This window comes from Coregonus clupeaformis, unplaced genomic scaffold (assembly GCF_020615455.1).
Source record: "Coregonus clupeaformis isolate EN_2021a unplaced genomic scaffold, ASM2061545v1 scaf0436, whole genome shotgun sequence".
In the NCBI taxonomy this organism is placed as follows: domain Eukaryota; kingdom Metazoa; phylum Chordata; class Actinopteri; order Salmoniformes; family Salmonidae; genus Coregonus; species Coregonus clupeaformis.
In genome coordinates, this window is record NW_025533891.1 from 202,964 (window position 1) to 225,220 (window position 22,257).

Here is a 22,257-nt window from a genome sequence, read left to right on the forward strand (position 1 = left end):
CACAGACAGAGAGATAATCAGTCTGACGCCACACTCCTTCTCCAGAGTAACCTCTTTTGTTGATTTGTCAGAGCACCAGTTTTGGAGCAGCAGTGGGGGAGTCAAATAATCCAACAGTGTTTTGAGGGGCCTGGGTCTGGCTTGGAGTGATTATCCCAGAAAGGCAATTACCGTGGCAGGCCCTCTCTCCCTCCTCTCCTCCCCTCTCCTCCTCTCTGTAGGGGGCCTCCTCTCCTCTTCTCTCCCTCTCCCCTCCTCCTCTCTCTCTACTCTCCTGTCCTACTCCTCTACCTATCTCCTCTCCTCTCCTTCCCCTCTCTCCTCCTCTCTACTCTTCTCCTCTCGTCCCTCTCCTCTCCTTTCCTCCTCCTCTCCTCCTCCTCCTCTCCCTCTCTCCTCTCCTTTCCTCCTCCTCTTCTCTCCCTCTTTCCTCTCCTCTTCTCTTCTCTCCCTCTCTCCTCTCCTCTCCTACCTCTCCTCTCCTCTCCTCTCCCTCCCTCCCTCCTCTCCTCCTCCTCTTCTCCCTCTCTCCTCTCCTTTCCTCCTCCTCTTCTCTCCCTCTCTCCTCTCCCTCTCTCTCTCCCTCTCTCTCCTCTCCTTTTCTCTCCTCCTCTCCTCTCCTCTCCTCTCCTCTCCTCTCCTCTCCTCTCCTCTCCTCCTCTCCTTCCCCTCTCCTCTCCTTCCCTCTCCTCTCCTTTTCTCCTCTCGTCCCTCTCTCCTCTTCTCCTCTCCTCTCCTCTTCTCTCCCTCTCTCCTCTCCTCCTCCTCCTCCTCTCCTCTTCGCTCCCTCTCTCCTCTACTTTCCTCCTCCTCTTCTCTCCCTCTCTCCTCTCCTCTTCCTCTCCTCTCCTCTTCTCTCCCTCTCTCCCTCTCCTCTTCTCTCCCTCTCTCCTCCCCTCTCCTCTCCGCTCTCTCCTCTCCTCTCCTCTCATCTCCTCTCCTTCCTCTCTCTCCTCCTCTCTCCTCTCCTCTCGTCCCTCTCTCCTCTTCTCCTCTCCTCTCCTCTTCTCTCCTCTTCTCTCCCTCTCTCCTCTCCCCCTCCTCTCCTCTCCTCTCCGCTCCTCTCCGCTCCTCTCCTCCCCCTCTCCTCCTCCTCTCCTCTCCTGGACAGAGACTAATGGCTGCTGTCAGGGCGTCACACAGTACCAGGCTTCAGTGATAGCCAGCAGAAACACAAGAGAAGAGAGAAGAGAGAGAGAGAAGAGAGGAGAGAGGGAGGAGAGAGAAGAGAAGAGAGAGAAGAGAGGAGAGAGAGAGAGACGAGAGGGAGGAGAGAGGGAGGAGAGAGAAGAGACGAGAGAGAGAGAGACGAGAGGGAGGAGAGAGAAGAGAGAGAGACAAGAGGAGAGAGGGAGGAGAGAGGGAGGAGAGAGAAGAGAGGAGAGAGAGAGAGACGAGAGGAGAGAGGGAGGAGAGAGAGGAGAGAGAGAGACGAGAGGGAGGAGAGAGAAGAGAGGAGAGAGAGAGAGATGAGAGAGGGAGGAGAGAGAAGAGAGAGAGAAGAGAGAAGAGAGGGAGAAGAGAGGAGAGAGGGAGAAGAGAGAAGAGAGAGGAGAGAGGAGAGAGGGAGAAGAGAGAGAGAGAAGAGAGAAGAGAGAAGAGAGAAGAGAGAAGAGAGGGAGAAGAGAGAACAGTCTCAGGTTGCTCTCCTGTGATAAACAACAGTGGCATAAGCTTTCAGGCTGCTTTAATGATCTGTCTCTTGCACCGTACGCACCATATTCACTCTTTAGTGTGCTACTTTTGACCAGGGCCTGGCTATGGTGAAACTAATACACTATATATGTAATAGGGTGCTTTAACTCAGAGGTGGTGGGGGGGGGTTCATACATACATACATACAGTGAGGGAAAAAAGTATTTGATCCCCTGCTGATTTTGTACGTTTGCCCACTGACAAAGAAATGATCAGTCTATAATTTTAATGGTAGGTTTATTTGAACAGTGAGAGACAGAATAACAACAAAAAAATCCAGAAAAACGCATGTCAAAAATGTTATAAATTGATTTGAACTTTAATGAGGGAAATAAGTATTTGACCCTCTCTCAATCAGAAAGATTTCTGGCTCCCAGGTGTCTTTTATACAGGTAACGAGCTGAGATCTCAGCTTGTTACCTGTATAAAAGACACCTGTCCACAGAAGCAATCAATCAATCAGATTCCAAACTCTCCACCATGGCCAAGACTAAAGAGCTCTCCAAGGATGTCAGGGACAAGATTGTAGACCTACACAAGGCTGGAATGGGCTACAAGACCATCGCCAATCAGCTTGGTGAGAAGGTGACAACAGTTGGTGCAATTATTCGCAAATGGAAGAAACTCAAAATAACTGTCAATCTCCCTCGGCCTGGGGCTCCATGCAAGATCTCACCTCGTGGAGTTGCAATGATCATGAGAACGGTGAGGAATCAGCCCAGAACTACACGGGAGGATCTTGTCAATGATCTCAAGGCAGCTGGGACCATAGTCACCAAGAAAACAATTGGTAACACACTACGCCGTGAAGGACTGAAATCCTGCAGCGCCCACAAGGTCACCCTGCTCAAGAAAGCACATATACAGGGCCGTCTGAAGTTTGCTAATGAACATCTGAATGATTCAGAGGAGAACTGGGTGAAAGTGTTGTGGTCAGATGAGACCAAAATCGAGCTCTTTGGCATCAACTCAACTCGCCGTGTTTGGAGGAGGAGGAATGCTGCCTATGACCCCAAGAACACCATCCCCACCGTCAAACATGGAGGTGGAAACATTATACTTTGGGGGTGTTTTTCTGCTAAGGGGACAGGACAACTTCACCGCATCAAAGGGACGATGGATGGGGCCATGTACCGTCAAATATTGGGTGAGAACCTCCTTCCCTCAGCCAGGGCATTGAAAATGGGTCGTGGATGGGTATTCCAGCATGACAATGACCCAAAACACACGGCCAAGGCAACAAAGGAGTGGCTCAAGAAGAAGCACATTAAGGTCCTGGAGTGGCCTAGCCAGACTCCAGACCATAATCCCATAGAAAATCTGTGGAGGGAGCTGAAGGTTCGAGTTGCCAAACCTCAGCCTCGAAACCTTAATGACTTGGAGAAGATCTGCAAAGAGGAGTGGAACAAAATCCCTCCTGAGATGTGTGCAAACCTGGTGGCCAACTACAAGAAACGTCTGACCTCTGTGATTGCCAACAAGGGTTTTACCACCAAGTACTAAGTCATGTTTTGCAGAGGGGTCAAATACTTATTTCCCTCATTAAAATGCAAATCAATTTATAACATTTTTGACATGCGTTTTTCTGGATTTTTTTGTTGTTATTCTGTCTCTCACTGTTCAAATATACCTACCATTAAAATTATAGACTGATCATGTCTTTGTCAGTGGGCAAACGTACAAAATCAGCAGGGGATCAAATACTTTTTTCCCTCACTGTATATACAGTTGAAGTCGGAAGTTTACATACACTTAGGTTGGAGTCATTAAAACTCATTTTTCAACCACTCCACGAATTTCTTGTTAACAAACTATAGTGTTGGCAAGTCGTTTAGGACATCTACTTTGTGCATGACACAAGTAATTTTTCCAACAATTGATTACAGACAGATTATTTCACTTATAATTCACTGTATCACAATTCCAGTGGGTCAGAAGTTTACATACACTAAGTTGACTGTGCCTTTAAACAGCTTGGAAAATTCCAGAAAATGATGTCATTGCTTTAGAAGCTTCTGATAGGCTAATTGACATAATTTCAGTCAATTGGAGGTGTACCTGTGGATGTATTTCAAGGCCTACCTTCAAACTCAGTGCATCTTTGCTTGACATCATGGGAAAATCAAAAGAAATCAGCCAAGACCTCAGAAAAACAATTGTAGACCTCCACAAGTCTGGTTCATCCTTGGGAGCAATTTCAAAAAGCCTGAAGGTACCACGTTCATCTGTACAAACAATAGTACGCAAGTATAAACACCATGGGACCATGCAGCCGTCATAATGCTCAGGAAGAAGACGCGTTCTGTCTCCTAGAGATGAACGTACTTTGGTGCGAAAAGTGCAAATCAATCCCAGAACAACAGCAAAGGACCTTGTGAAGATGCTGGAGGAAACAGGTACAAAAGTATCTATATCCACAGTAAAACGAGTCCTATATCGACAACCTGAAAGGACGCTCAGCAAGGAAGAAGCCACTGCTCCAAAACCGCCATAAAGAAGCCAGACTTCGGTTTGCAACTGCACATGGCGACAAAGATCTTACTTTTTGGAGAAATGTTCTCTGGTCTGATGAAACAAAAATAGAACTGTTTGGCCATAATGACCATCGTTATGTTTGGAGGAAAAAGGGGAAGGCTTGCAAGCCGAAGAACACCATCCCAACCGTGAAGCACGGGGGTGGCAGCATCATGCTGTGGGGGTGCTTTGCTGCAGGAGGGAAAGGTGCACTTCACAAAATAGATGGCATCATGAGGAAGGAAAATTATGTTGCTATATTGAAGCAACATCTCAAGACATCAGTCAGGAAGTTAAAACTTGGTCGCAAATGGGTCTTCCAAATGGACAATGACCCCAAGCATACTTCCAAAGTTGTGGCAAAATGGCTTAAGGACAACAAAGTCAAGGTATTGGAGTGGCCATCACAAAGCCCTGACCTCAATCCTATAGAAAATATGTGGGCAGAACTGAAAAAGCGTGTGCGAGCAAGGAGGCCTACAAACCTGACTCAGTTACAGTGGGTATAAGTATTGTCTCGAAAAGACAACTTGAAAAGCCAACTTCTTTGAACATGAGCTCTTATTCTTTCTTTCTTTAAGTCTTAATAATAAAACAGTTGACTTACAGTGGGGAAAAAAAGTATTTAGTCAGCCACCAATTGTGCATGTTCTCCCACTTAAAAAGATGAGAGAGGCCTGTAATTTTCATTATAGGTACACGTCAACTATGACAGACAAAATGAGGAAAAAAAATCCAGAAAATCACATTGTAGGATTTTTAATGAATTTATTTGCAAATTATGGTGGAAAATAAGTATTTGGTCAATAACAAAAGTTTCTCAATACTTTGTTATATACAGTGGGGAAAAAAAGTATTTAGTCAGCCACCAATTGTGCAAGTTCTCCCACTTAAAAAGATGAGAGAGGCCTGTAATTTTCATCATAGGTACACGTGAACTATGACAGACAAATTGAGAAAAAAAATTCCAGAAAATCACATTGTAGGATTTTTAATGAATTTATTTGCAAATTATGGTGGAAAATAAGTATTTGGTCACCTACAAACAAGCAAGATTTCTGGCTCTCACAGACCTGTAACTTCTTCTTTAAGAGGCTCCTCTGTCCCCCACTCGTTACCTGTATTAATGGCACCTGTTTGAACTTGTTATCAGTATAAAAGACACCTGTCCACAACCTCAAACAGTCACACTCCAAACTCCACTATGGCCAAGACCAAAGAGCTGTCAAAGGACACCAGAAACAAAATTGTAGACATGCACCAGGCTGGGAAGACTGAATCTGCAATAGGTAAGCAGCTTGGTTTGAAGAAATCAACTGTGGGAGCAATTATTATGAAATGGGACACATACAAGACCACTGATAATCTCCCTCGATCTGGGGCTCCACGCAAGATCTCACCCTGTGGGGTCAAAATGATCACAAGAATGGTGAGCAAAAATCCCAGAACAACACGGGGGGACCTAGTGAATGTCCTGCAGAGAGCTGGAACCAAAGTAACAAAGCCTACCATCAGTAACACACTATGCCGCCAGGGACTCAAATCCTGCAGTGCAAGACGTGTCCCCCTGCTTAAGCCAGTACATGTCCAGGCCCGTCTGAAGTTTGCTAGAGTGCATTTGGATGATCCAGAAGAGGATTGGGAGAATGTCATATGGTCAGATGAAACCAAAATATAACTTTTTGGTAAAAACTCAACTTGTCGTGTTTGGAGGACAAAGAATGCTGAGTTGCATCCAAAGAACACCATACCTACTGTGGAGCATGGGGGTGGAAACATCATGCTTTGGGGCTGTTTTTCTGCAAAGGGACCAGGACGACTGATCCGTGTAAAGGAAAGAATGAATGGGGCCATGTATCGTGAGATTTTGAGTGAAAACCTCCTTCCATCAGCAAGGGCATTGAAGATGAAACGTGGCTGGGTCTTTCAGCATGACAATGATCCCAAACACACCGCCCGGGCAACGAAGGAGTGGCTTCGTAAGAAGCATTTCAAGGTCCTGGAGTGGCCTAGCCAGTCTCCAGATCTCAACCCCATAGAAAATCTTTGGAGGGAGTTGAAAGTCCGTGTTGCCCAGCGACAGCCCCAAAACATCACTGCTCTAGAGGAGATCTGCATGGAGGAATGGGCCAAAATACCAGCAACAGTGTGTGAAAACCTTGTGAAGACTTACAGAAAACATTTGACCTGTGTCATTGCCAACAAAGGGTATATAACAAAGTATTGAGAAACTTTTGTTATTGACCAAATACTTATTTTCCACCATAATTTGCAAATAAATTCATTAAAAATCCTACAATGTGATTTTCTGGATTTTTTTTTCTAATTTTGTCTGTCATAGTTGACGTGTACCTATGATGAAAATTACAGGCCTCTCTCATCTTTTTAAGTGGGAGAACTTGCACAATTGGTGGCTGACTAAATACTTTTTTTCCCCACTGTACCCTTTGTTGGCAATGACACAGGTCAAACGTTTTCTGTAAGTCTTCACAAGGTTTTCACACACTGTTGCTGGTATTTTGGCCCATTCCTCCATGCAGATCTCCTCTAGAGCAGTGATGTTTTGGGGCTGTCGCTGGGCAACACGGACTTTCAACTCCCTCCAAAGATTTTCTATGGGGTTGAGATCTGGAGACTGGCTAGGCCACTCCAGGACCTTGAAATGCTTCTTACGAAGCCACTCCTTCTTGCCCGGGCGGTGTGTTTGGGATCATTGTTATGCTGAAAGACCCAGCCACGTTTCATCTTCAATGCCCTTGCTGATGGAAGGAGGTTTTCACTCAAAATCTCACGATACATGGACCCATTCATTCTTTCCTTTACACGGATCAGTCGTCCTGGTCCCTTTGCAGAAAAACAGCCCCAAAGCATGATGTTTCCACCCCCATGCTTCACAGTAGGTATGGTGTTCTTTGGATGCAACTCAGCATTCTTTGTCCTCCAAACACAGACGAGTTGAGTTTTTACCAAGAAGTTCTATTTTGGTTTCATCTGACCATATGACATTCTCCCAATCCTCTTCTGGATCATCCAAATGCACTCTAGCAAACTTCAGACGGGCCTGGACATGTACTGGCTTAAGCAGGGGGACACGTCTGGCACTGCAGGATTTGAGTCCCTGGCGGCGTAGTGTGTTACTGATGGTAGGCTTTGTTACTTTGGTCCCAGCTCTCTGCAGGTCATTCACTAGGTCCCCCGTGTGGTTCTGGGATTTTTGCTCACCGTTCTTGTGATCATTTTGACCCCACGGGGGTGAGATCTTGCGTGGAGCCCCAGATCGAGGGAGATTATCAGTGGTCTTGTATGTCTTCCATTTCCTAATAATTGCTCCCACAGTTGATTTCTTTAAACCAAGCTGCTTACCTATTGCAGATTCAGTCTTCCCAGCCTGGTGCAGGTCTACAATTTTGTTTCTGGTGTCCTTTGACAGCTCTTTGGTCTTGGCCATAGTGGAGTTTGGAGTGTGACTGTTTGAGGTTGTGGACAGGTGTCTTTTATACTGATAACAAGTTCAAACAGGTGCCATTAATACAGGTAACGAGTGGAGGACAGAGGAGCCTCTTAAAGAAGAAGTTACAGGTCTGTGAGAGCCAGAAATCTTGCTTGTTTGTAGGTGACCAAATACTTATTTTCCACCATAATTTGCAAATAAATTCATTAAAAATCCTACAATGTGATTTTCTGGAGAAAAAAAATCTCAATTTGTCTGTCATAGTTGACGTGTACATATGATGAAAATTACAGGCCTCTCTCATCTTTTTAAGTGGGAGAACTTGCACAATTGGTGACTGACTAAATACTTTTTTCCCCCACTGTACACCAGCTCTGTCAGGAGGAATGGGCCAAAATTCACCCAACTTATTGTGGGAAGCTTGTGGAAGGCTACCCGAAACATTTGACCCAAGTTAAACAATTTCAAGGCAATGCTACCAAATACTAACTGAGTGTATGTAAACTTCTGACCCACTGGGAATGTGATGAAATAAATAAATAATTATCTCTACTATTATTCTGACATTTCACATTCTTAAAATAAAGTTGTGATCCTAACTGACCTAAGACAGGGAATTTTTACTAGGATTAAATGTCAGGAATTGTGAAAAACGGAGTTTAAATGTATTTGGCTAAGGTGTATGTAACCTTCCGACTTCAACTGTATCATTAGACACTATCTACAGTAGTATCTACATCTTCAACTGTATCATTAGACACTATCTACAGTAGAATCTACATCGTGGTCCTCTGTAGCTCAGCTGGTAGAGCGCGGCACTTGTAACGCCAAGGTAGTGGGTTCGATCCCCGGGACCACCCATACACAAAAAAATAAATAATAATGCACGCATGATTGTAAGTCGCTTTGGATAAAAGCGTCTGCGAAATGGCATATTATTATTATTATTATTATTCAACTGTATCATTAGACACTATCTACAGTAGTATCTACATCTTCAACTGTATTTACACAGTAAGGCATATTGGCCGTTTGTCTTGTATTAACATGGAATTTAAAAGCGTGTTTTCCAGACGCAGGCTGGTTAAATGCTGATAAGCAAGAGAGAGAACTGGGCCTTTCAGCACCAGGGACAGAGACAGAGACAGAGACAGGGACATGGACAGAGACAGAGACAGAGATAGAGACAGGGACAGGGACAGGGGCACAGACAGAGACAGGAACAGAGACAGGGGCACAGACAGAGACAGGGACAGAGACAGGGGCACAGACAGAGACAGGGACAGAGACAGGGACAGGGACAGGGACAAGGACAGGGGCACAGACAGAGACAGGGACAGAGACAGGGACAGAGACAGGGGCACAGACAGAGACAGGGACAGAGACAGGGGCACAGACAGAGACAGGGACAGAGACAGAGACAGAGACAGAGACAGGGGCAGAGACAGGGGCAGAGACCATTTACTACAGCATTAACAAATGATGTCGTAACTCAGTTTATTGAGTTAAATTAAAATGTATTCAGTCTGTGAATCAGTCTGTGTTTGTTAACATCTCTCCAGAGATGTTTGTAATATTCCTTTAGAACTCAACCCAACAAACCCTCTTCAATTTGGAGTGACTGTCAAGCACAATAGCAATCTTCCCATTCAGTAGCGCTCATTGTAGAGACAGACAGGTAGACAGACAGACAGACAGACAGACAGACAGACAGACAGACAGACAGACAGAGTGACAACACATCCCCAGACTGCGGAGACATTTGGCATGCTGCATCTCTAGTGTTTAATGTGGTGTCTGAACATACTGTCTGCCAAGGCTGACTGGATGGTACACTAGAGGGAAGGCTGTAGAGACCTGCCTGTCTGTCTGCCAAGGCTGACTGGATGGTACACTAGAGGGAATGCTGTAGAGAAACCTGCCTGTCTGTCTGCCAAGGCTGACTGGATGATACACTAGAGGGAAGGCTGTAGAGAAACCTGCCTGTCTGTCTGTCAAGGCTGACTGGATGGTACACTAGAGGGAAGGCTGTAGAGACCTGCCTGTCTGTCTGCCCAGGCTGACTGGATGGTACACTAGAGGGAAGGCTGTAGAGAAACCTGCCTGTTTGTCTGCCAAGGCTGACTTGATGGTACACTAGAGGGAAGGCTGTAGAGAAACCTGACTGTCTGTCTGCCAAGGCTGACTTGATGATACACTAGAGGGAAGGCTGTAGAGACCTGCCTGTCTGTCTGCCAAACTGACTGGATGGTACACTAGAGGGGAGGCTGGAGAGACCTGCCTGTCTGTCTGCCCAGGCTGACTGGATGGTACACTAGAGGGAAGGCTGTAGAGACCTGCCTGTCTGTCTGCCCAGGCTGACTGGATGGTACACTAGAAGGAAGGCTGTAGAGACCTGCCTGTCTGTCTGCCAAGGCTGACTGGATGGTACACTAGAGGGAAGGCTGTAGAGAGACCTGCCTGTCTGTCTGCCAAGGCTGACTGGATGATACACTAGAGTGAAGGCTGTAGAGAAACCTGCATGTCTGTCTACCAAGGCTGACTGGATGATACACTAGAGGGAAGGCTGTAGAGACCTGCCTGTCTGTCTGCCAAGGCTGACTGGATGGTACACTAGAGGGAAGGCTGTAGAGAAACCTGCCTGTCTGTCTGCCAAGGCTGACTGGATGGTACACTAGAGGGAAGGCTGTAGAGACCTGCCTGTCTGTCTGCAGAGACCTGCCTGTCTGTCTGCAGAGACCTGCCTGTCTGTTTGCCAAGGCTGACTGGATGATACACTAGAGGGAAGGCTGTAGAGAGACCTGCCTGTCTGTCTGCCAAGGCTGACTGGATGATACACTAGAGGGAAGGCTGTAGTGAGACCTGCCTGTCTGTCTGCCTGCCTGTCTGTCTGCCTCTCTGTCTGTCTGCCATGCACTGTGTAACAGTTATTGAATTAAAGGTCACAGTTGTCAATAGAGAACACATAGTGAGACAAACAGGGAGTCTGACATGGCAACAATCTAATATTCACATGACCTGAAGGTTTCAAGGTTACATTAGAGGGTAAATACTGAGGTCTGAATTTACACGACTAAATGCACATGACATGAGTATCCTTCAATTGGCCACCTGGCTTCAGTATGCTCTCTCTCTCTCTCTCTCTCTCTCTCTCTCTCTCTCTCTCTCTCTCTCTCTCTCTCTCTCTCTCTCTCTCTCTCTCTCTCTCTCTCTCTCTCTCTCTCTCTCTCTCTCTCTCTCTCTCTCTCTCTCTCTCTCTCTCTCTCTCTCTCTCTCTCTCTCTCTCTCTCTCTCTCTCTCTCTCTCTCTCTCTCTCTCTCTCTCTCTCTCTCTCCCCTCTCTCTCCTCTCTCTCCTCTCTCTCTCTCCCTACATCTCAAGAGATCCTTGTTTAACTTTGTTACAATATTGACCTAACACAGGACACAGACCTGTCTTTCTGACTTTGTGATAAAACATGTTGTTTTGTCCCAATTACTAGAGACAAGGGCTGAACAACATCCACAGTTATTAGAGACAAGGGCTGAACAACATCCACAGTTATTAGAGACAAAGACTGAACAACATCCACAGTTATTAGAGACAAGGGCTGAACAACATCCACAGTTATTAGAGACAAGGGCTGAACAACATCCACAGTTATTAGAGACAAGGGCTGAACAACATCCACAGTTATTAGAGACAAGGGCTGAACAACATCCACAGTTATTAGAGACAAGGGCTGAACAACATCCACAGTTATTAGAGACAAGGACTGTGCCTCAAATGGCACCCTATTCCCTATATAGTGCACTCCATTGGACCAGGGACCAGAGAGTGACGTAATGTGTGAGTTTCATGCTAGGTTCCTGTTGGAAACGTTGCTGTTACTGTAGCTGTTCTGTTCTTTCTTAGACTAACACTGCCCCCTTGTGTTCAGATGGGAGAATGCATTATATAAGATTCCATTCCAAACATTACGTCATCATTTTTAAATGAAGGTCATTCAATATGCAAGTCTCTGCTCCCCACCTAGACACAAACACTTAGTTACAGTCAGATACAGACCCACCTACAGACACTTAGAGAGAGAGAGAGAGAGAGAGAGAGAGAGAGAGAGAGAGAGAGAGAGAGAGAGAGAGAGAGAGAGAGAGAGAGAGAGAGAGAGAGAGAGAGGAGAGAGAGAGAGAGAGAGAGAGAGAGAGAGAGAGAGAGAGAGAGAGAGAGAGAGAGATCCTGCAGCGCCCACAAGGTCCCCCTGCTGAAGAAAGCACATATACAGGCCCGTCTGAAGTTTGCCAATGAACATCTGAATGATTCAAAGGAGAACTGGGTGAAAGTGTTGTGGTCAGATGTGACCAAAATCAAGCTCTTTGGCATCAACTCAACTCGCCGTGTTTGGAGGAGGAGGAATGCTGCCTATGACCCCAAGAACACCATCCCCACCGTCAAGAGAGAGAGAGAGAGAGAGAGAGAGAGAGAGAGAGAGAGAGAGAGAGAGACAAACAAAGAGACATACAGTGAGGGAAAAAAGTATTTGATCCCCTGCTGATTTTGTACATTTGCCCACTGACAAATAAATTATCAGTCTATAATTTTAATGGTAGGTTTATTTGAACAGTGAGAGACAGAATAACAACAAAAAAATCCAGAAAAACATATGTCAAGAATTGTATACATTGATTTGCATTTTAATGAGGGAAATAAGTATTTGACCCCCTCTCAATCAGAAAGATTTCTGGCTCCCAGGTGTCTTTTATACAGGTAACGAGCTGAGATTAGGAGCACACTCTTAAAGGGAGTGCTCCTAATCTCAGCTTGTTACCTGTATAAAAGACACCTGTCCACAGAAGCAATCAATCAATCACATTCCAAACTCTCCACCATGGCCAAGACCAAAAAGCTCTCCAAGGATGTCAGGGACAAGATTGTAGACCTACACAAGGCTGGAATGGGCTACAAGACCATCGCCAAGCAGCTTGGTGAGAAGGTGACAACAGTTGGTGTGATTATTCGCAAATGGAAGAAACACAAAATAACTGTCAATCTCCCTTGGCCTGGGGCTCCATGCAAGATCTCACCTCGTGGAGTTGCAATAATCATGAGAACGGTGAGGAATCAGCCCAGAACTACACGGAAGGATCTTGTCAATGATCTCAAGGCAGCTGGGACCATAGTCACCAAGAAAACAATTGGTAATCAGCCAGGGCATTGAAAATGGGTCGTGAATGGGTATTCCAGCATGACAATGACCTAAACCACACAGCCAAGGCAACAAAGGAGTGGCTCAAGAAGAAGCACATTAAAGTCCTGGAGTGGCCTAGCTAGACGCCTAGCCAGACCATAGAAAATCTGTGGAGGGAGCTGAATGTTCGAGTTGCCAAACGTCAGGCTCGAAACCTTAATGACTTGGAGAAAATCTGCAAAGAGGAGTGGGACAAAATCCCTCCTGAGATGTGTGCAAACCTGGTGGCCAACTACAAGAAACGTCTGACCTCTGTGATTGCCAACAAGGGTTTTGCCACCAAGTACTAAGTCATGTTTTGCAAAGAGTCAAATACTTATTTCCCTCATTAAAATGCAAATCAATTTATAACATTTTTGACATGCGTTTTTCTGGATTTTGTTGTTGTTATTCTGTCTCTCACTGTTCAAATAAACCTACCATTAAAATTATAGACTGATCATGTCTTTGTCAGTGGGCAAACGTACAAAATCAGCAGGGGATCAAATACTTTTTTCCCTCACTGTAGAGAGTGAAAGAGACACACACACACACTCACTAGGCCTACTGATAAATGACTAGGCATCCGATAGGGAATAAGCTCTTACTACCCCAGTTGGGTTGAATGGCATCCGATAGGGAATAATCTCTAACAACCCCAGTTGGGTTGAATGGCCTATCAAAATGAATAAATATTACTGTCCGCATGCTGTTAATACCAATTATATCTGAATCCCTGTCATTTATCACACAGTGGCAGCTAGAAGCTGGTTTGCATCAATGCCAACTGGGTGGGCATCAGGGTGTGTGTGTGTGTGTGTGTGTGTGTGGATGTCATAAGCTGGAGGTGAGAACAGGCAGATCAGGTTCACACATTAACACATGAGTTACCCTAGGGCTCTGTCCCAAATTACACACAGTTCCCTATATAGTGCACTACGTTTGACCAGAGCCCTATGGGACACTATATAGGGAATAGGGTCCCATTTGGGACGTAGCCCATGTCTCAGCCACAGGACCAACAAACACTGAGGTTGGAGATGGAGATGGGGTCATTTCAGTGCTAGACTAGTACAGTATGTCGCTTTCCCCTTGTTGGATGATTAAAAGGCTGTGCCTGAAGAGGAGGACCCTCTATCCACAAGACGCCAAATGATTGGGTCTGTAATGAACCCCTACAGTACTTTGTTAGTTCCTGTGTGTGCTATCCTTTTTATTTGGAGGATTATAGTGTCAGGTGAGAAGGAGGACTCTGTAAATTCCCCTTTCTTCAAGATTATACCGTGTCTAAGGAGGACGAGGATGAGCTTGGGGGTGTCGCAAATGGCACCATGTTCCCTATACAGTGCACACATTTTGACCAGAGCCCCTATGGGGGCACTATATAGGGAACAGGGTGCCATGGGTCGTGGCTCTAGTATCTCAGTCAGTCGGGGGGCCATTCCTACCGTTGTCCTGTGTTCCCAGGGAGATGCTGAGACCACTCCTCCTCTTCCTGAGGATTATGAGTCTCCGCTGGGAGATCTCCCTGACGATGGACGACGTGCGGTCCTTGTCACGCGCAGATATCTTCGAGTCTGCTGGCTCGCTGCACTGCACTATAGACTTACTGTGGTGGACCGTCAACTGGGGAGAGATAGAATCAATATTGATATAGCCCTAAGAACATGTCACAAAGTGCTTTATATTGAAGAGAATTCAGGGATAATCTGTTGGTCTTGATGTTTAGTCTGATGGATTGATAAAGAAGCGTCAACATTAGATAAGTCAACTGTTTTGATGTTTAGTCTTATGGAATGATAAAGGAGCGTCAACATTAGATAAGTCAACTGTTTTGATGTTTAGTCTTATGGAATGATAATGGAGCGTCAACATTAGATAAGTCAACTGTTTTGATGTTTAGTCTTATGGAATGATAATGGAGTGTCAACATTAGATAAGTCAACTGTTTTGATGTTTAGTCTTATGGAATGATAAAGAAGCGTCAACATTAGATAAGTCAACTGTTTTGATGTTTAGGCTTATGGAATGATAAAGAAGCGTCAACATTAGATAAGTCAACTGTTTTGATGTTTAGTCTTATGGATTGATAAAGGAGCGTCAACATTAGATAAGTCAACTGTTTTGATATTTAGTCTTATGGAATGATAATGGAGCGTCAAAATTAGATAAGTCAACTGTTTTGATGTTTAGTCTTATGGAATGATAAAGAAGCGTCAACATTAGATAAGTCAACTGTTTTGATGTTTAGTCTTGTGGAATGATAAAGAAGCGTCAACATTAGATAAGTCAACTGTTTTGATGTTTAGTCTTATGGATTGATAAAGGAGCGTCAACATTAGATAAGTCAACTGTTTTGATGTTTAGTCTTATGGAATGATAATGGAGCGTCAACATTAGATAAGTCAACTGTTTTGATGTTTAGTCTTATGGATTGATAAAGGAGCGTCAACATTAGATAAGTCAACTGTTTTGATGTTTAGTCTTATGGAATGATAAAGGAGCGTCAACATTAGATAAGTCAACTTTGTTGATGTTTAGTCTTATGGAATGATAATGGAGTGTCAACATTAGATAAGTCAACTGTTGATGTTTAGTCTTATGGAATAATAATGGAGTGTCAACATTAGATAACTCAACTGTTTTGATGTTTAGTCTTCTGGAATGATAAAGAAGCGTCAACATTAGATAAGTCAACTGTTTTGATGTTTAGTCTTATGGATTGATAAAGGAGCGTCAACATTAGATAAGTCAACTGTTTTGATGTTTAGTCTTATGGAATGATAATGGAGCGTCAACATTAGATAAGTCAACTGTTTTGATGTTTAGTCTTATGGATTGATAAAGGAGCGTCAACATTAGATAAGTCAACTGTTTTGATGTTTAGTCTTATGGAATGATAAAGGAGCGTCAACATTAGATAAGTCAACTGTTTTGATGTTTAGTCTTATGGATTGATAAAGGAGCGTCAACATTAGATAAGTCACCTGTTTTGATGTTTAGTCTTATGGAATGATAAAGGAGCGTCAACATTAGATAAGTCAACTGTTTTGATGTTTAGTCTTATGGAATGATAAAGGAGCGTCAACATTAGATAAGTCAACTTTGTTGATGTTTAGTCTTATGGAATGATAATGGAGTGTCAACATTAGATAAGTCAACTGTTTTGATGTTTAGTCTTATGGAATAATAATGGAGTGTCAACATTAGATAACTCAACTGTTTTGATGTTTAGTCTTGTGGAATGATAAAGAGGCGTCAACATTAGATAAGTCAACTGTTTTGATGTTTAGTCTTATGGATTGATAAAGGAGCATCAACATTAGATAAGTCAACTGTTTTGATGTTTAGTCTTATGGAATGATAATGGAGCGTCAACATTAGATAAGTCAACTGTTTTGATGTTTAGTCTTATGGATTGATAAAGGAGCGTCAACATTAGATAAGTCAACTGTTTTGATGTTTAGTCTTATGGAATGATAAAGGAGCGTCAACATTAGATAAGTCAACTGTTTTGATGTTTAGTCTTATGGATTGATAAAGGAGCGTCAACATTAGATAAGTCACCTGTTTTGATGTTTAGTCTTATGGAATGATAAAGGAGCGTCAACATTAGATAAGTCAACTGTTTTGATGTTTAGTCTTATGGAATGATAAAGGAGCGTCGACATTAGATAAGTCAACTGTTTTGATGTTTAGTCTTATGGATTGATAAAGGAGCGTCAACATTAGATAAGTCAACTGTTTTGATGTTTAGTCTTATGGATTGATAAAGGAGCGTCAACATTAGATACAGTGGGGAAAAAAAGTATTTAGTCAGCCACCAATTGTGCAAGTTCTCCCACTTAAAAAGATGAGAGAGGCCTGTAATTTTCATCATAGGTACACGTCAACTATGACAGACAAATAGAGAATTTTTTTTCCAGAAAATCACATTGTAGGATTTTTAATGAATTTATTTGCAAATTATGGTGGAAAATAAGTATTTGGTCACCTACAAACAAGCAAGATTTCTGCCTCTCACAGACCTGTAACTTCTTCTTTAAGAGGCTCCTCTGTCCTCCACTCGTTACCTGTATTAATGGCACCTGTTTGAACTTGTTATCAGTATAAAAGACACCTGTCCACAACCTCAAACAGTCACACTCCAAACTCCACTATGGCCAAGACCAAAGAGCTGTCAAAGGACACCAGAAACAAAATTGTAGACCTGCACCAGGCTGGGAAGACTTAATCTGCAATAGGTAAGCAGCTTGGTTTGAAGAAATCAACTGTGGGAGCAATTATTAGGAAATGGTAGACATACAAGACCACTGATAATCTCCCTCGATCTGGGGCTCCACGCAAGATCTCACCCTGTGGGGTCAAAATGATCACAAGAACGGTGAGCAAAAATCCCAGAACCACACGGGGGGACCTAGTGAATGACCTGCAGAGAGCTGGGACCAAAGTAACAAAGCCTACCATCAGTAACACACTACGCCGCCAGGGACTCAAATCCTGCAGTGCCAGACGTGTCCCCCTGCTTAAGCCAGTACATGTCCAGGCCCGTCTGAAGTTTGCTAGAGTGCATTTGGATGATCCAGAAGAGGATTGGGAGAATGTCATATGGTCAGATGAAACCAAAATATAACTTTTTGGTAAAAACTCAACTCGTCGTGTTTGGAGGACAAAGAATGCTGAGTTGCATCCAAAGAACACCATACCTACTGTGAAGCATGGGGGTGGAAACATCATGCTTTGGGGCTGTTTTTCTGCAAAGGGACCAGGACGACTGATCTGTGTAAAGGAAAGAATGAATGGGGCCATGTATCGTGAGATTTTGAGTGAAAACCTCCTTCCATCAGCAAGGGCATTGAAGATGAAACGTGGCTGGGTCTTTCAGCATGACAATGATCCCAAACACACCGCCCGGGCAACGAAGGAGTGGCTTCGTAAGAAGCATTTCAAGGTCCTGGAGTGGCCTAGCCAGTCTCCAGATCTCAACCCCATAGAAAATCTTTGGAGGGAGTTGAAAGTCCGTGTTGCCCAGCGACAGCCCCAAAACATCACTGCTCTAGAGGAGATCTGCATGGAGGAATGGGCCAAAATACCAGCAACAGTGTGTGAAAACCTTGTGAAGACTTAAAGAAAACGTTTGACCTGTGTCATTGCCAACAAAGGGTATATAACAAAGTATTGACAAACTTTTGTTATTGACCAAATACTTATTTTCCACCATAATTAGCAAATAAATTCATAAAAAATCCTACAATGTGATTTTCTGGAATTTTTTTCCTCATTTTGTCTGTCATAGTTGACATGTACCTATGATGAAAATTACAGGCCTCTCATCTTTTTAAGTGGGAGAACTTGCACAATTGGTGGCTGACTAAATACTTTTTTTCCCCACTGTAAGTCAACTGTTTTATTATTAAGACTTAAAGAAAGAAAGAATAAGAGCTCATGTTCAAAGAAGTTGGCTTTTCAAGTTGTCTTTTCGAGACAATACTTACACCGTTTCTGTTTTGCTTTCCAAATCTGTATATGGGAGGTAATGAGGAAGCTTTGGATCTGGAAAAACAAAACATAATGTGTAAGAAAGATCAGATGATTTACAGAAAACAGAAAACCAACAGTCTAAAATGCATTGTGCTTCAGACATAAAGTGTAAGAAACTTCTGTAACGGAGATGGAGAGAGTCTAAAAAAGGAGAGAACAATTCATGAGTTAAAGAGTTAAAAGTGAGGAATGAACAAAGGAACAATCCATGAGTTAGAAGCCTTCTGAAAAGCCTTCTGAGATCTTTACCCTATAGTCCTTCGTATTCCCCCTGGTTTGGTGAACAGAAGGTCACTGTAAGGAAGCCTTTTAAACTTGTCTCTCCCAACAGCCACGTAAAACTGTCCACTCTCCAAGTCCTTTCCATCATTCACATGATTTCCATCAAAGGTATAAAGGCTGTAAAAAGAAAAACACAGCCATTTAAGAAGAAGAAGAAGAAGAAGAAGAAGAAGAAGAAGAAGAAGAAGAAGAAGAAGAAGAAGTTATAAACCAGATCTATTCTTATGATGACAATGAAACTCACAGGGCGAGTTTCCCAGACACAGATTAAGCCTAATCCTGGACCAGAAATGTATTTGAAAGGAGAATTCCCATTGAGAATGCTGTTTAGACGTGGACTAGGTTTAATCTGTGTCTGGGAAACGGGCCCCAAAAGTTGATGAAACAGATTTAGAATTGACTTAATCAACATCTATTGAAGTGTAACTAATGACGTTTGGTACCTTCGTACACACCCCAGGATTCTCAAGCCCATTTTGTCCGTGATCATCTCCAGAACCCTGTCATACTGGCCAAGTATCCGCTGGGGTATCAGCAGCCTTAAAGCTGGGTTCAACACATCACCATTCGCTACCACACTGACAAGAGAATCAGAACATATAACATACTTACTATGACTGTAATACGTGGCTGTCTTACCCGGCTATCTTAAGATGAATACTTCACAATCAGAACACATAACATACTTACTATGACTGTAATACGTGGCTGTCTTACCCGGCTATCTTAAGATGAATACTTCACAATCAGAAAACATAACATACTTACTATGACTGTAATACGTGGCTGTCTTACCCGGCTATCTTAAGATGAATACTTCACAATCAGAACATATAACATACTTACTATGACTGTAATACGTGGCTTTCTTACCAAGCTATCTTAAGATGAATGCACTGTAAGTCGCTCTGGATAAGAGTGTCTGCTAAATGACTCAAATGTAAATGTAATTATAAACTGGGTGGTTCGAGCCCTGAATGCTGATTGGCTGACAGCCGTGGTATATCAGACCCTATACCACGGTTATGACAAAACATTTATTTTTACTGCTCTAATTACGTTGGTAACCAGTTTATAATAGCAATAAGGCACCTTGTGGGTGTGTGATATATGGCCAATATACCACGGCTGAGGGCTGTGTCCAGGCACACCGTGTTGCGTCGTGCATAAGAACAGCCCTTAGCCGTAGTATATTGGCAATATATCACACCCCCTCGGGCCTTATTGCTTCAATAGAACACAATTAAGATCATGCATCAGTTCAGTTTAGGATCCAGTATACATGTTCATCAATGCAGACACAACAAATAAATACAATCACAAACAACTGTGATGATGTAGGATCTACCTGTATATTCACACAAACACACACACACACATTCACACAGGGAGAAATGCACACAAGTTGAACTTACAAAATCGCACAGGGCTCTTTGATGGGTTTCAGGAATCTTGCTGATACAATGATTCGACTCTGGGGCACCGGTTTAGCCTGTGGGTAAGGCTAAAAGTAGAGGAGAGATTGACTGCATCACATCTTTGGTTACGCTTTGTTTTACAGTCGCTGAATTACTGAGTATCTTAAATAATCCCACAGCACCCCACCTCGCACTTCCCTCTCACCCCGAGGAAAAGTGTACTTACTATGACTGTGATATGTGGTTGTCCCACCTAGCTATCTTAAGACGAATGCACTAACTTGAAGTCGCTCTGGATAAGAGCGTCTGCTAATCCCTAAGAGTGTATTGACGCACCCGTGCCTATAAACTAATATGACCACTCTATGGAAAGATGAGACTCTCACGTTTTGCTCTATGACCCCCACAAGCGTCATGGGTCTCGTCTGAAGGTAACCCATACAAATGAATGGAAGTATGGAGATAGTTTTGTGGCAACAAAAAAAAAGGGTAAAAAAAAAAAAAGGGGGTTAAATATGTGTCCAACAAAACTCCATTACTTCCTGATCTTACTTCTATCTCCTAGATAAAGGACATACACTTCAAAACCCTATTCCTTATTATGTCTTTTGTGACTCTTTTTTGACATTAATTAATGTGTTATTTAATGCGTTTCTATGGGCCAGAGTAGTAAAGACCAAATTCCCCCTGACTTAAGACTTTTAGAGGTTATATGACTAACGTCAAATGTACTGGGCAATATACATAATATCTCCCTAAAGTGAACAAGTAAAACATCTCATCAATATAAACCTCTTCCCTGATGAGAGAGAGCACAGTCTATTGTGCTCCCTGACAACCTTCATATATCTCTGAGGATCAAAGCCTTAGAGCCCAGTGGGTTGTCAGTGGGTTGTCTGGTGTTTAGCCGCCTGGGCCATGCTGTGTGTGTGTGTGTGTGTGTGTGTGTGTGTGTGTGTGTGTGTGTTTGTGTGTGTGTGTGTGTGTGTCTGTGTGTCTGTCTCTGTGTGTGTGTGTGTGTCTGTGTGTGTGTCTCTGTGTGTGTGTGTGTGTTTGTGTGTGTGTGTCTGTGTGTGTGTGTTTGTGTGTTTGTGTGTGTCATAGTGTGTGTGTGTGTGTGTGTGTGTGTCATAGTGTGTGTGTGTGTGCTGTGAAGGGTCATACCACTCCTACAGGCTTCCAATCACCCTAGGCCACGCCCTCCCTCCACACCTGTTCACTCTCCCTTAATCACCTCTCCTCTACCTTTCTGACTCCTCTGTTTCCCCGTATAAGCTGCATGCTCCTTCCTTTCTAGCAGTTCAGTTGATGGTGGTGATGCCATGGGGCGGCCCTATCCTTCCATTGGGTGTGATATGATGAAGTAAGTGCCCTTTGTTATTATACTGTATGGAGAAATAGAAATCCTAAATGTTTATGTATACAGTATATGCGGTGGCCTACGTTATATCCCTTTGATATCCATGTCATGTTTGGTCATGCTAATTTCTCCTTTATGTTTATCCTGGCAGTCTCCTCAGCTGGATGTTAAGCCTATTCCCCAGAGTCATCAGAGGGTATCCTATGAAGCAAGCTAGATCTGGGTTTTCTAAAGCTAGCCAGCTTCAGTTAGCTTCACATTCCAGCTCAGGCTTCATCTGTACTACAACGGTGGATATTGCTTGTCCGCCTGCCCCCAACTCTAGCAAGCTTGTAACTGCGCATGCATGTCGCACATGGCTAGTCGAACGCCAAACTCTTCATTGAGACGATGCTGAAACATCAATCCATGGGAGAGTCAGTGCTGCTAGTCGAACGCCGAACTCTTCATTGAGACAATGCTGAAACATTCCTTGAGTCAGTGCCACATTTTCATTTGTGCTGAAATCTAAATGAAAGGCCTTTTACAAGTATTTAATTTGTTACTTATCATTAATACCAACTTTGGTTTTGTGTAATACATATTTTAACATTACTATTTTAAAACACAAAACATTTGATTAATACAATATTTAATTAGCCATTTTCCTCAAATGAGGGGGATGATGCAATCTTTGCAAGCGGGAGGGAATCTGCTTTCATTGGTCCTCAACTCATTGCTCAGTCATTTTATTCAAGGAAAGTGGAATTAGTAGGTTAGTTCTGGAGGATTCGTTGCCATAAAAATTACCTGGC

The 22,257-nt window shown here is 43.5% G+C and overlaps 1 protein-coding gene across 1 annotated transcript in view; it reads right to left on the reverse strand.

Annotated features, from left to right (window-relative positions):
* LOC121559427 (dentin matrix acidic phosphoprotein 1-like) overlaps positions 1-22,257 on the reverse strand; it is a gene marked incomplete at its 5' end in the record, with an annotated part of 38,029 nt that overhangs the window by 10,166 nt on the left and 5,606 nt on the right. The window contains 5 exons of the mRNA XM_041872652.2: positions 14,311-14,488; positions 18,358-18,415; positions 18,653-18,802; positions 19,129-19,263; positions 20,101-20,189. Coding sequence (XP_041728586.1) covers positions 14,311-14,488; positions 18,358-18,415; positions 18,653-18,802; positions 19,129-19,263; positions 20,101-20,189 — 610 coding nt within the window. The remainder of the gene's footprint in view (positions 1-14,310; positions 14,489-18,357; positions 18,416-18,652; positions 18,803-19,128; positions 19,264-20,100; positions 20,190-22,257) is intronic.